At 45.5% G+C, this 15,416-nt stretch overlaps 1 protein-coding gene across 1 annotated transcript in view; it reads left to right on the top strand.

The window, feature by feature from the left end:
- LOC108576502 (DNA N6-methyl adenine demethylase) overlaps positions 1–10,335 on the top strand; it is a 133,521-nt gene extending 123,186 nt beyond the window's left edge. Inside the window, exons 4-13 of the mRNA XM_017939511.1 lie at positions 746–983; positions 1,343–1,578; positions 2,064–2,542; positions 2,621–3,547; positions 3,659–4,785; positions 5,250–5,425; positions 5,604–5,957; positions 6,229–6,456; positions 6,550–6,704; positions 6,792–10,335. Of these exons, the coding sequence (XP_017795000.1) occupies positions 746–983; positions 1,343–1,578; positions 2,064–2,542; positions 2,621–3,547; positions 3,659–4,785; positions 5,250–5,425; positions 5,604–5,957; positions 6,229–6,456; positions 6,550–6,704; positions 6,792–9,492 (6,621 nt within the window). The 3' untranslated portion in view covers positions 9,493–10,335. The remainder of the gene's footprint in view (positions 1–745; positions 984–1,342; positions 1,579–2,063; positions 2,543–2,620; positions 3,548–3,658; positions 4,786–5,249; positions 5,426–5,603; positions 5,958–6,228; positions 6,457–6,549; positions 6,705–6,791) is intronic.
- Positions 10,336–15,416: the final 5,081 nt, after the last annotated feature.

Raw genomic sequence — 15,416 nt, forward strand, 5'->3', positions numbered from 1 at the left:
GATGAGGCCACCTCTCACAATGATTAATGGCTTTATTAACGCTCTCCGGTTCGAGTTCTTTATTTAATTGGGTCGTGAACGTGTGCACACGTTTCAGAGAGAAGTTGGTCGAATCGTAGTTGCTCTCTTGCGTTCGGTAGGATTCGTGTTCGATGTTCGGCGAACGTTGAGAACCGCTGACTCGTGCATAGTTAAAGAACCATCGCTGACGAATGGCTATTCCCCTCCGCCATGTTACCCACAGTGGCTGTCAACCCTTTTAATTTACAAATTAGTCGATATTTTCTAAACCCTTTCCCCGGTGATTTTTATATTTTTCCTCGATTCTACACTTCCAGCGAAGAATTAATAATAAAGTGGAAACGAGAAAACGTTATCTCTCACTTTGTGATAATTACTGACAAAACGTCTCCTCGTCGACTGTCCATCTTAATTTTCCAATTAATCGATATTTTCAAACCTTTCTCCGTCGATTTTTATATATCTCACGATTCTAATCATTCACCGAAGAATTAATAATAATTTGCCAGCTCTCTTTGATTTTCCAATTAGCCAGTATTTTCAAATTTTTTCAAGTCCGTCGTAACAAGAAACAAGTCCAAGAAACAAGAAAATATGATCGTTCATATTCGAAGAATCGTCGATACAATTTTTCCGTTGAATTTGGAGAACGTGTCGGAATAAATTGCAACTATTGGAAAATTTCCGGAGAAAAATAAAGTTAACCTAGACGTTTTCTGTGCAGTCACCGGGTGTGATGCCGTTCTACGGCGATTCTGGCGCCGGTTTCCGGCCAGCAGCTGGCTTCGGGAATACTGTTTGGCACCAGGGAGTTGCTCCTGTGGGAGCAGTCGCGGTTGAAACGTCAGCAGCACCATGGCCACCTCAGCAGTTCATTCAACAAATTCCTGCTCCGAATCAGCTCGAGGAGCTGAGGTATCATACCCAATACACCGCAGCAGCGCCGTACCATCCACAGCCAGGTAATTGAACGACGAATCGATTTTCTCAATTCCACTCTATCCTCTCTCTATCTCTATCTCTCTTTCTCCTTCACGTTACGTTCGAGCACGTGATATTTCACAAATTTTACAATTCCGCTGAAAAAGAAGAAAAAGAGAGAACACGTCACGTTAAATATTTGAAAGAAATTGAAATTGGAAAAAAGTAGGAAAAAAAAAATTGTTCGTTTTATAATTCACGGTTCGTGAATTAATTTCGAACATATACGCGACACGGAATGTTCTCGTAGAGAACGATCGTGGAATGCAAAGTGTGCAACTATGCAGGGTTCTTTGTCCGACGTTTCCGTGGAATCAGCACGCGAATTTTCTGATTACAGTCGCATATCAGCAGCAGACTTTCATTACCACGGATCAGTCGGCGTTTCAACGAGCCGGGGCGACAGGACAATACACAATCACGGGGCAACCCTCGCCCTTGCCACCGGTCGCCCCACAAACGGTACCATCGACAGCTCAGAGGCCACTAAACGGTCAATTCATGGATCCCGCTGCTACTGCAACCCAATCAGTTGGTTATGAAAGGCAGGATTACGTCAATGGTTACCAACAGCAGGTACAATTAGAAATGAATCGGTTTTAATTAGAAGTATCCACGTTATCGTATGCCTCTCCCTAAAAGTCAACAAGATACGAGTCGTTTTTTTGGAGAAAAAAACATATTCCACTGTAGAATTCGCTTGAAAAAAAAAATAGGAGAAATATTTCTCGCTGTGCACAATATAGTATAGCTTGAACAGAAGAAGAAAAAATTGGAAATTGGTCGGATCACACGTAACCCTCGTATAACACGAAAATAGATACGATGTACCTCGTTTTTTCTCTTACTTTATACTTCTACCGTACATAAGTAACGCGAGTTCAAATGAAAATTCTCTTCTCGAACAACGCACGTATTATACAAGGGTTACCGGTAAAAGAAACTATATAAAACGAAAAAAAAAAAAAAAATTCATAAATTTAACTAAATTATCCCCGCAATCGATAACCTTCTTCCACGAATATTTTTAAGTTATAGATGGAATCTACCTTTTTCCACAGGACGTGACGATGGCCCCGCCGCCTTCAACTACCCCGACGAGCCGTAGCAGCTCGGTGCACATGGACACGCAGCAGCAGCAACAAGCCTCGCAGCAGCAGCCGTCGCAGCAGCCGCAGCCAGCGCAGACCGACACCCAGGTGAAAGGATTCGCGACGATCGCAGCCAGCAACGTGTCGGGAAACGAGATGCCTGGGTATCCACTTCAACCGGGCCCACAGAGTTTACACAACTCTAACGGATATCCAGGCTACGTGGAAATGGGTCAGCAACAAGTGCAGAACCAATGGCAGCAGCAGCAGGTGGCTACTCAACAACAGTCGCACCAGCAACAGCAGCATATGCAACGCCAACACTCGGTGCAGTCTGACGGTGGTCAACGACACCTGTGGTCTGACACTAGTACCAATACAAAGATGAACAACAGTATGAACTGGTCAGACGGTACGTTACAGCAACAACAACAACACCAACAACAACAGCAACAGAAACCGTCTCAGCAGCAGCAGCAACCGGGTATGCAGAGTAACAGCATGAAGGCGCAAGAACAGCAACAAAGTATGCAGATGCAGGGACAGCAAGAGCTACCCAGGCCAGCCAGTCACATGAGTTGGGAGAACGGTAGCGTGAAGGAAACTCCGCAAACTCCTCAATCATGGACAGACAATACTGACAACAGTCAACAGCAGCAACAACAACAACAGCAGCAGCAGCAACAACAAACTCAGGGAAACTGGTCTAGGCAGAGCCCGAAGCTGAGGGACGCGCAGAATCCAAGATTGACACCGTCTAGTCAGCAGCAACAGCAACAACAGGCCCAGCATCAGGCCTGGTTGCAGCACTCGCCCAAGTTGTCCGACCATCAGCAACAGAATCCGTCGCACAGGATGACGCCGTCTGGCCAGCACAATTGGCAACAGAGTAGCCCAGAGATGCAGCAGAACTCGAGCCAACAGAACCCAAGGCTGACACCGTCTGGCCAACAGATGCAGCAGCAACAGTCGCAACAACAACAGCAGCAGCAGCAGCAGCAGCAGCAGCAACAATGGTCGCAACAGACGAAGCTTGAAAAGAGTCCAAGGCTAACGCCTTCCAACCAGATGTCCTGGCCGGATACGCCAACTAGTCAACCGAATTGGTCGCCGAACAGTATAAAGAGCGACAGTAGTCAGCAACCGCAACAACAATGGCCAGACTCGCAGCCTAGTCCGAGGAGAACGCCTGGCCATCAGCCAGGCGCGTGGCAACCTCAGCCACCCACGCAGGAGAATAAAATGGAGAGCCAAATGTCTTGGTCGCCGAACTCGGTGGCCGAGAATCAGCCTACATGGGGCCAACAGGCGACGAAACAGGACATGCAGAACGCTCAGGAGAGTAACGTATTTGCTCAATCTAACCGCGTGAACCTGAACAGTCGACTGAAGTCGATGATCCTGAACAAACAGCAACAGCAGCAGCAGCAGCAACAGCAGCAGCAACAAATGCAGCATCAGCAACTCCAGCAGCAGCAGCAGCAGTCTCAGCAGCACCAGATGAGCCATCAGGAGCAGCAGCATCATAATTTACACCATCAGATGCAGTCTCAGCATGTGAACAGCAACAGCGGAGCTAACGGGGAGTATCACACCGAGGATCGGATACGAGAAGCACATGAGAATTCGGAAAAACTGCAAGAGAAACAGGCGGACCAGTATTTGAACCAGTCGAACATCATCTCGATGGCGCAATCCAACGAATCCTTGACCGGTAATTTTTTATTGCATAGCCACCACCCTCGGGTCGATAGTTTGCCCGATGGTGGTGGCTTATGGGAATGGTCAGGGGGAGGTAATGGTACATTGAACAACGGTAGCGCGCTATCAGAGAACGGTATGACCGTCATCGAGAGTTTCATCAAGTTTGGTTCGGAGGACAAGACTATATTAGAGAAGCCCTGTGAGAAGCAGCAACAATCGCAACAACAGTCTCAGTATCATCAACAACAGAACGAACACCAGTTATGGAAGGAAGAGAGCCAGCCAGACAATCAGAACATGGACGACAAATCCTTTCAGAGGAGATTATGCATAGAACAGAGCGACGAGAGAAGAACGTTCCAACAGTGTCGCAGCAGCACGGACAACGAGAAGAGCGAATCGGAGAACGGCGTTACCTATCCAGAGGGACCGCAGGTCACACTGGTGGAGAACGAGGCACCAAGTTATCCAGAGAGCAGCGAGAAACCAACAACAGAGCCTGTGAACAGCTCCAACTGCGATACACCTTGCACGATCAAACAAGAGAACGTGACCGAATACGGTTGTTCGAGCTCGGAATGCGTACCATCGCCCGCAGCCTCTTCCAAGAGCGACACCTCCCCTACGAAGGAGATCAAGAGCGAGCCCGACCAAAGATCGCAAGAATGCAACGATTACATGTTCCGCGGCGACGGTGGACCCGCGAAAGTGTCGCCAGGCGTCGGTTCCTGGTGCTGTAGACGCGGTGGAACCGAGCAACCCACGCCCGAACATCTGCGCGAGGGTTGCTGTCAGGGTTTACAAACGCGAGACGAGATACTCGCCGACGCCGCGGAGAAGACAGAGTCCGTGAAGAACGAGAGTCCACAGAGTCCGCGTAGCACGTCTACCACGACAACGACAACAAAGTTACAAGATCACTTGGACAAACTGAAGAACAATGTGAGGAGCGAAGTGCCGGACTGCAACTGCTTCCCAGCCGACAAATGTGAGTTGCTATTGTGTAATTTAGCACGACACTAACATTGAGAGAACACACTAACCAATACGACTGTATGTATATATATATGTGTATATGTATATATGTATGTATATATACGTATGTATGTACTTGTTTACAAAACCAAAAAACAAAGAATGAGTAATACTCGTAAAGAAAAATAAATAAAACCGTACTACTACTACTACCACCATCACTACTACTACTGCTACTACTACTACTATTACTGCTACTACTACTAATACAATCGGCCAGACAAAATATATACACCATGATACCAGTACTATGCGCCTTGAATTCAGTGACCCAAAGAAGAATGCACGTGTACCTAACTTACCCCCCTTTCCCAGGGGGCATACCTACTACATACGTGGCATAAATGTTTCCGCTTCTGTTGCTTCCTTTCCGTTGAAACGTCCAGTTTCGTAAGTAAAATGAGGTTCAACCACAAGGTCCGCCAGAGCCCGGCTCGTACTACACTCATCTCGGGGCGGCTGCAAGCTTGCCTGACCTACGGAACGATCTTGAACGAAGAACCGGCCTTAAGGGAAACGCCATTAGATTGGAAAAGGTGATCTACACTGGAAAGGAGGGGAAAACAACACAGGGATGTCCGATGGCCAAGTGGGTAAGTAAATTCTCTTGACTGAATTGTTCTTCTTTTCTTTTTTCATTCAAGTCAAAGCAAAGTAAATCATCTCTCTGTCTCTCTGTGTTTTCTCTGTGTGATCCCTTTGAATCGTCGAATTGAAGAGATTTCTCTGTACTACCATGGTGATGGGATTGTAATATCAGTGATTCGCTAGATAATACGGCGATCTGGTCTGGAGGAGAAGATCCTGACCATAGTGAAACATCGACAAGGGCACAAATGCCCGACAGCCTGGATCGTGGTAGCAATGGTCGCGTGGGAAGGAGTGCCGACACACGAAGCTGATAGGATCTACTCTCTATTGAGTCACAAATTGAATCGTTTTGGTCTACCAACAACCAGACGGTGCGGCACGAACGAGCCGAGAACATGTGCCTGCCAAGGCCTCGATCCCGACACTTGCGGTGCAAGCTTTTCCTTTGGATGTTCCTGGTCCATGTATTATAATGGTTGCAAATACGCCAGAAGCAAAACCGTCCGTAAATTTCGATTATCAGTTCGATCAGAGGTGAGACATCGTGTGTATATGTAATTTATTTTTAATTAAATTTGTTGGTTTGCGTTGAAATTGCTATTCAAAAATGTACGGTCAGTGGAGCCGATATGGTATGATTTTTCTTATGGATCACAGGAGCAAGAAGTCGAAGAAAGAATGCACGTCCTAGCAACACTGTTGTCGCCTCTGTACCTCAGCCTTGCACCGGAAGCATTCAACAACCAGACACAGTTCGAGCGGGAAGCGAGCGAGTGCCGTCAACGCGCTTTCTTATGGATCACAGGAGCAAGAAGTCGAAGAAAGAATGCACGTCCTAGCAACACTGTTGTCGCCTCTGTACCTTAGCCTTGCACCGGAAGCATTCAACAACCAGACACAGTTCGAGCGGGAAGCGAGCGAGTGCCGTCTGGGATTCAAGCCTGGCCGACCATTCTCAGGTGTTACAGCCTGCATCGATTTTTGCGCGCATTCCCATCGCGATCTTCACAACATGAACAACGGATGCACAGTGGTCAGTGTCGTAAAATATCCATCGGCAATTTCCTGCTTCTAACTGAGAAATTAAACGAAGAAATTATACCTATGTTCATCCTATGTTCACCAGGTGGTCACCATGACGAAACATAGGACTCTATCTAAACCTGAAGACGAACAGCTGCACGTACTTCCCCTGTACATCATGGACACCACGGATGAGTATGGTTCAAAGGAGGGACAGGACGAGAAGGTTCGCGCTGGAGCTGTAGAAGTTCTGTCAAAGTAAGCCAATGCTCCAGTTTCATCTGCTGTATCCAATAATTCCTCTATCGAGGAATGTTACTCAAACATGTATCGTTTGATCAACAGATATCCCTGTGAAGTGAGAGTTCGATCGGTTCCGCTCCAGCCCTGCAGAAGACACGGGAAAAAGAGGAAAGAAGACGAACCAGACACGTTGAGTAACAAAAAAGATGGTTCCAAGAACGCGAATGAGAAGATGACGGAGCCAAGTCGCGTGCCAGGACACCAAGATCTAGCAAGACCTCAAATGAGGGACTCCCAACTGTCCCTAGAAATGGCATCCATGTTTGAGGGGATGGACGCGCAATTACAGAGCTCTCAGGTGTCCTCTACTGTCTTAGATAGTCCAGTGTCCATGTATCAGGGTTGGGGTTACCAGAACGAACAGCAATGGGGCAGGAATGGTTGGCTCGATCAGCGGAAAAACAACTGGCTGAACCCTTGGAGGGAGTACTCGTTCGGTGGTCTGGACAGGGACGCTAAAGTTGATCCGGATAGTACAAGTTTAGACGATATCAGGCCTAGAAGCACCGTTTCTCAGGAAGAACACAGACCCGGTTCCAGAAATTTGCCCAATTCAACGATGGATTCACCAAGGAGCTGTTATCCACATTCGCCAAGAGCTCATCCTATTTCACCAAGAAGCTCTCACACGGGAACTCCTGGTGATGTAGCGTACGCTTTGTCTCCGAGAGGCTGCCCACAGACACCTCAAGATCAGAAAATCGCTTCACCTAGAAGCTCAGGGTATCCAGACACTGGATACAGTCATCCACTTCCAACTTCCAGAAACTATCCGAACATGTACGACACCAGGCAAGGTAATATGTCCCCAAAGACAACCTGCACCAATTTTCCAACCCATCTGGACCAGAGAAGCGCTCTGAATCGATCGAACTATCATCATCATCAGCCCCACAACGCCAATAACCTTCGAAACGTCGGCCAAAGCTGCGACCAGTCGAAATTGTCGTTCTCGAAGCCTGCGCAAGATTCTAGTCAGCAAAAGTACCCTAGCACACAGAACTACTTAGAGGCTCAGAAGTCGCAGATCGAGCAGCCGTTCGTGAACAGGATACAAGGCCACTATCATCCCCCTCATCAAACAGGTAGAAATATCCCTTACCAGGGTCAGCACGACTCTAACCCGGACATGTTCTCTGGCCTGTCGGTATCCTCTTGCATGGACAACGCTAGTCACAAGACATTCGGTGCCACGAATCCAGAATTACTGCTTCACAGCTCGTCGCATCTTCCTCCAGGTAATCCACCTAACGGTGCTCAGAGTTTGGGACCGATGGATCAGAGAAAGTATCGAATGCACAAGGTCCCTGAACAAAAGACTCCAGGTATCAATCAGATGTCCCCAGCGCCTTCAGATCAAGTGGGAGGCTGGAACATGCTCGGTTCTTGGTATCCCGAACAGAACAAGCCATACGATCAGCAGCAAGCGTACAACAATCAAATTGGTCCAGAAAGGAACCATCAACAACCTATGGACCATCAGAAACACTACAGTTGGAACGAAAGGATACCACATCCGGATCAATCGAAACCACCCTGCTGGGAGACACCGTCGTCGGACCCTTCTCCGTTCAGGGTACCGAAGGGCAGACCACCGTCGAGAACAGCATCGAGCCAAAATCCAAACACAGACAATACATATCAAAATTCTTCCAATAGGACGTTCCTCAAGCCTCAGGAACCAGTACGGAGCGGCGTATACGCGGACAGTCCGAGTAACATCTCACTACAGAACACTGTAACGACTCACCCGGGCAACCAACGAAGACCAGATTGGCCAGATGAAAAGACCAAGGAGGGATTCCACGATTCCAGGCAGAACGTAGCGAATCCAAACTCTAATTGCTTCCCGTGGGCGGAGGAGATGAAGCAAGTGCAAGACTTCCATCCAACTATGCCAGGCTTGGGTCATCCTCACGCTTCCTTCCCACAATATGGACTGTATCCAACCTACCCAGTCTTCGACAAACCGTACTCTAATTCCTGGGAAGGATACAACTACCATCAACCCTATCCTCATCCTCAAACACCAGAATATCCGCCACAATTCTATCAGCAACCAAAGAGAGAAGCCTGCTTCCCTTCGCCCCAATACCCCTATCAAGGAGTGCCCCCCTATCAGGGCCTGAACCCAGGCTGGGCCAGGTGGGACACTCCTAGATGGGACATCTATGGGCCACCTCCGTACTTTCCAGTGCTACCAGAACCACCGCCAAAGGCAGAACCTCTAGGAGAAGTAGCCGACTACTCTGACAACGAAGAGTGCTTCAAGGATTCGCAAATGGGAGGTGTAGCCATAGCTCTGAGCCACGGCAGTGTGCTATTCGAATGTGCCAAGCACGAAATGCACGCTACCACGGCTCTGAAGAAGCCTAATCGTCTCAATCCAACGAGGATAAGCTTGGTGTTCTATCAACATCGTAACTTGAACAGACCGAGACACGGTTGGGACGAATGGGAGGAGAAAATGCGTCTCAGGAAGCTAGGTGTCGCGGCTGCCAGTACCACGACAACCAGTTCGTCAACCACGTCACAACCACTATCCACTCCATCGACACCAACCAGTCCTGCCAGCGTGACTACTAGCGAAAAACCAACGCCTCTCCCTCATATACCCAGCGTGCCTAGCTCTCAGTTTATGATGAGATCGCCTACCTACACTACGATGACCTGGACCACTCTATTCCCCATGCATCCGTGTATGATAACTGGTCCGTACCAAGAGGGAGGAGCCATTGGATGAGTAATCGTCGGGGGTTACGGTTCCAGCCATCGATGACCAAGAACCGTGCCAGGTGTCGATCGAGCGATCTCGTCGGTCTGATCGCAACAAATGGGATCGAATATAGACGCACGTGTGAACAACTGGTTCAACGTGTTTTCCCGATCAGATTCGACTAATGGAGAAAAAAGTGGAATCTCGCGGGGACAAGTGGAGGAAGAGACACGCCGAGGTCAACGTCGAGAAAGGGATCAAAAGCGATAAAAAAAAAAACAAACAAGATATCTATATCGTACTTCTACTATCATCGTCGTCCTAGATTCAACTGACGGCTAAAAGCCGAAAGGGGGAAGAGAAGAAAAAGAAGAAGAAGAAGAAGAAGAAGAAGAAGAAGAAGAAGAAGAAGAAGAAAAAGAAGAAGAAAAGAAGAAAACAACACACGTTTGCACTGCCATTTTTCTATTACAACGTTTTATCGGGGGAAAAAGAAAAACTACAGTAACGTAAAACAAAAGACAAGGGCCGGGGGGAAAAGGAGAAGATAGGGGACAGGAAGAGGAGAAGTACAGAGGATGGAGAGACAGGTTCGAGAAGCGCGGAGATGATACACGTCGCGGGATTCAATTCTAATCGGGGCTTCCCTTTTTATATCGATCTTTTTTACACGAATCACACACACGGTAGGATGGATATCGAGGAGAGATCTCTCATCCCTGGAATAGAGAAACTGTTCGAGGCAGCTGTACGGCAAGAGAGAGACATGTGTCGCGCGCTACAAAAAAAGAAAAAAAACACTGAGGATCGCGAGTCGAGGCTGATTTTTCACGGTAAACCTGGATTAAAACAACAACAACACCACCATCATCACCATCATCATCATCATCATCATCATCATCATCATCATCATCATCATCATCGCCATCGCAACAGAAGATCGTAGCCATCAGCTATAGTCTCTCTAATCGTGCAGAAATGACTTTGATATATAATTGATTACATATATATATATATACATACAGTTTAGAATGGAATGAATGGAAAGTAAAGTTAGAAGAAGAAAAAAAAGTCAAGAAAGAAAAAAAAGATAACGACTGTACATTTCTCGTTTTTTTTTTTTTAAACGGTCTCGCGTTCCGTCAGAAGAGAGTCGTAAAATTGTGTTTAGCTAGTCCAAGCCTAGACAAGGATGTTTCTTTTTTTTTTTTTCGCAACGTTTCGATAAACAGAAAATGGCGAGCATATTTACGCCGTAATACACGCGAGCGCCTCGGTACGATCCTTTTATTGTACAAAGCCGGATCGAGCTTTTTCTCGTATATCGAATCGAGTCCGATCCGCCGCGTTTATTTTTCCTAACACACACAAATACACACAAACTCTCTCCCTATCTTTCCCTCTCTCTTTCTCTCTCTCTCTCTCTCTCTCTCTCTCTCTCTCTCTCTCTCTCTCTCTTTTTTTCTCTCTTTTTTCTTTTCGTAAAACATGCCATGTACCATCCCCGTGTTGTTGTTGTTGTTACATGATCGCACACGCGCATCGTACAGGCCCAAATCGTCCGTTATGATTAGTCGACGCGATCGTACAATAGGTTTTTTAAACCCGCCCCATCCAATCGAAAAGCCCTCGAGAGTGTAGCGTTTTTTATATAGTTTCGAATCGATCCTTCGTGAAAGTCGTCTGCACAATCATGTCTGGGGTAGCTCTGTTTTGGAAAAATGGAGCACCCACGCGAAATACATATTACACATGTACACACACGTGACACGTTTACACAACGCGTATATACATATATATACAAACCAGAAAAATGATCTCAAGTTTTTAAGCTAATTAATTAAACGGTAAATATTGACGTTTAATCTTTTTCTTTTCTCTCTTCTTCTTTCTGTCTGTCTATCTCTTCTCTCTCTTTTCTCGTGTATGTATACATACACGCTATCTCTGTCCATCTTCTTTTCTTCGCCAATTGTACATTGCGCTTGTTGCAAATCATCATCGTAATTTATTTCGTAAATATCACCCTTGCACGTGTTTGCACCCCACCCCCGTAGCTCTTATTATTATAATTCCCTTTTTGTCACAACTTCTGTTAGAGGATGCTTCGAACAGGAACGATGAAACGGAGAACGGCGGACAACATGTACGCGCGATTCGATCTTTTTCTACCGTGTAATAATTATAGATCGATAATTTCTCGAGTCGATTCAGTACAAAACACACCCCCACGAACACACACACACATACACACACACTCACGCCAGCACGCGAGAATTCGTGAATTTCCGAAAGAAAAAGAAAAGATCGATCGATTGATCGATCACGTGAGCGAGTTAGGGGGGTATACGCGTCAATCGTGTCGTGGTGCCGTCTTCTTCGTCAGCTACGTTCTTCCGACTATTATCATTGTTCTCTTTTCTTTCCATATTTCAAGCCCTTTAGAGTCTATTAATCGTGATCCTCGATCACGGGGAAATACCCCGATACGTTCTCGAGCCTTTCGAGAGGCGCGAACTTCTCGAGCGAGGATGGCGCGCGCGCGCACACACACAGATAGATCATTCGCGTAGAATTTCGCGGGTAAGCCAAGCCCCAGTGGCGATGGTTCGACGTTAACAAGTGCCAGTGTTCGAGGGCGAGTCAAACAGCCAAAAGAGAGAAGAAAAAAAAGAAAAGAAAATAGAAAAAAGAACAAAAAAAAAAAAAGAAAGCAAAGAAAGGCGAACGAATATCTGAGAGAGTAACTGTGTTAAATCGTACGCGTCGTGTTCGAACCGATCCCCGTTTTGTTTTCTTTTCGGTTTTTCTTCTGTACATAAATCCGGAAACGTCCGTCGCCACCCTCCGGGCTAGAATCGACATCCTCTCCGTTAATTTTCTCCTTCGATCGTGTCGTTTTCGATCGTTCTTCGTGTAATTAGACAAATCCGTAGAACGTGTGTGAAGAAAATAGGAGAACGGTGTTGGAGAGATATTATGAGTAATTTGATAAAAAAAAAAAAAAAAAAAAAAAAGAAATTGACGCGCGGTGTCGTGTTATCGAATAAACGGAAGGTGAAGACAGAGGATAGATAGATCTTTCTTTTCAGAAAGTTCGTTCTATCGGATACATATGATCGAGTGAGAGATTATTTAGCTCGATATATATATATACACTACTACGACGATGACAAACGGATCAACAAGATGATTTGTTTCACTTGCGAAAATCAACGACGAGATCGTTTCTCGTCTCTTATCGAGGTTTTCCCTTTCGATGTTTCGACGCACGACCACGCAAGGTAGAGCCGGTAGACGAATCACCGAACCGAAAGCTCGATTCTCACGAATCGCGCGCGTGGGAGTGAAAAGGGGATCGAGATGGATCGAAGAAAGGGGGGAGGGGGGAAGAAGGAAATCGTGGTTGTTCGAGGTCGATGGATCCATGAGTATATTCGACACAGGCGATACATATATATCCCTATATGTGTATATCGGCAGAAGGGAGGTGAGAAGAAGAAGAAGAAAAAAAAAAAAGAAAGACGCGTCCAACCCTCGCCCATCGGAGTATTATAAGAATCATTAATATATTATCATTCATTATTATCATAATGTAGTAGTAATAATAATTATTAGCGGCAAACAAGTAATAATTAGTAATATAATCTAATTTAATCGATTATTTATTAATTAAGTTTTGGATGAGACGCGTTGTTTTATTTTTATTTTTATTCGTTCTTTTTTTCTCTTTTTTTTTTCTCTCTCTTTGCTTTTCTATCTGACTTTCTTTTACTTGTCTTTCTTCCTCGTTCTTTTATCTCGTCGATCTCGTCGATCGAACACCGAAGGGCCGGGCACACCGAGCCTTCAGCATTTTGTGCCGTTGCTCTTCTCGTTCTTTTTTTTTTTCTTATCTCTCGATTAAAAATTTCCTTCATCGCTTTTATTCGCTCCTTTTCTTTCTTTATCTTCTCCGTGAAGAAAGGAAAGAAATTGTTTCGCAGGAGCGCGACGGCAAACTTCGCGCGCCTTTTTAAACGCTAGTCGTCATTTCTATACGTGTTTGTTCGTTTCTCGTTTTAACCTTTTTTCGCTTTCACCGTACGACGAACTTTTTATTATTCGCTAAGAGCGTGATCGTTCCTCCGTTTTTTTCTCTTTTATACGCGCGACTCCGGCGTCGTCCCTAGGTTCTAAAACTGCGGAGGAGAAAGGAGTAATAAAAAAAAGATTCGACGAGCGATCGTCAGTCAGAGACTATTTTTCGATTCGACGAGCACCGTTTTTCGAATTACGTTCCCCCACGAACGAGAATCCGATCTCGGCCAGTCAATTAAAAGAATCTCGAAAGAATGAAAGAAAGGAAAAAATGATAGAACGTATGATAATAAAATTTTCACGCTGAAACCGCAGAAACACGTTTCTATTTTTTTAACCGTTTAAAAGATCGTTCTAAAAAAGAAAAAAAAAACACAAAAAAAAAAGTAAAAAAGACGAAGAAAAACGTAATAAACTAGGTTCGTCATCCATTTCTTTCTTCTTGCAAGCAAACAAGTTTCGATCGCGACACTCTTCCTGTTTCTTACGAACGACTCTTGCCAGCGACGAGAAATCGCGCTGTTCCTCTCTCGCGAAGCGTACTTCAGCGATCACTTCCGGTCCAAGCTGAAGTGACGCGACATTCTCGCGGAGACGATTCTCTCTCCGTCGCTTTCAAACGCTCAACGTACGATTCGAATTTAACGGAAACATTCGATGTAACGAATTCAACGTAATAGAATAACACGAACGAGAAGAAAAGATGAACGAAGATGAGAAACGAAGAAATGTTAGATTTATACACGTGTAATATTTGAAATTTAATGAATTTAATCTGAATGAAATTTCTACGTGATCTATTATAAATGTATATATCCTCTCGATTTTTATTTATCAATGATCCTTTTACACTATGATCGATCGTTGAGAATCGAATCAGAATCAAGATTCTACACGATCCATTTTATATCCTCTCGATCTTTATCTGCCAGTTGTCGTTTTAAACGAGAATCGATCGTTGAAAACAAACTCTACCGTACTATTTGTCTCTTATCTGGTGAATTTGGTATTTCAATCTAGAGGAATGTTAAAGCTAAGAAGGAAAAGTGAAGGATAGGGACGAGAAATGGAAGGATTTACACGTTGGAAAATATCGTTCAGAGCGATCGCGAGCGGAGGAGTAGGAGATCGTGTTCCTTTTGCACATTTCGCACACGTTTCTTTCCTCGATCGTGATCCACTGTGATCCACGTAAGGGCGCGCACAGGTATGGTTTTATCTCTCGTCGACTTCCGGAACGATGCTCAGTTGCGTGCGTGATAATGCATGTGTGAAAATACCGATGAGAAAAAAAAAAGAAAGAAAGAACGAACTCGTCGCGTGATTCTCGCGAGATTCGGCGTACCTAAAGAAGAGAAAGAGAGAAACGCGTAAATAATAGCCGCGAGAATCGCGCGACGGACCGATCGAACGAACTTCCAGTTAAAATCGACGAAGGCGGAACAAAGAACGGATTGTAAGGGAAATCGGCAACATGGTTGTTGTCGTCGTCGTCGTTGCTGTTGTATTGTATAGAGGAATGCGAGAGAGTATGCGGAAAAATTGTATCGTCTCGATGCCAAAATAGTATTAATGCGGTAAATAATTAGAGCGTAAACGAGAGGAATCGCTTAGCTGTTTGTACCGAGTGATTGTGTCGTGTGGTAGAGAAAATGAAACGAGGGGAACGCGTATGTAGAATTTGTGGAGGGAACGATTTAAAACGAGAATAACTTGTTGGAATAGAACGAGAACGCACGCGAACGAGTTTTTGCCAATTTTTTCTACTGAAATTTTCCCTTTCGAGAAAAAGTGATCGGAAGCGATCCGAGAGAGAGAGAGAGAGAGAGAGAGAGAGAGAGAGAGAGAGAGAGAGAGAGAGAGAGGGGGGG

The sequence above is a fragment of the Habropoda laboriosa genome, unplaced genomic scaffold (assembly GCF_001263275.1).
Source record: "Habropoda laboriosa isolate 0110345459 unplaced genomic scaffold, ASM126327v1 scaffold291, whole genome shotgun sequence".
NCBI lineage: Eukaryota > Metazoa > Arthropoda > Insecta > Hymenoptera > Apidae > Habropoda > Habropoda laboriosa.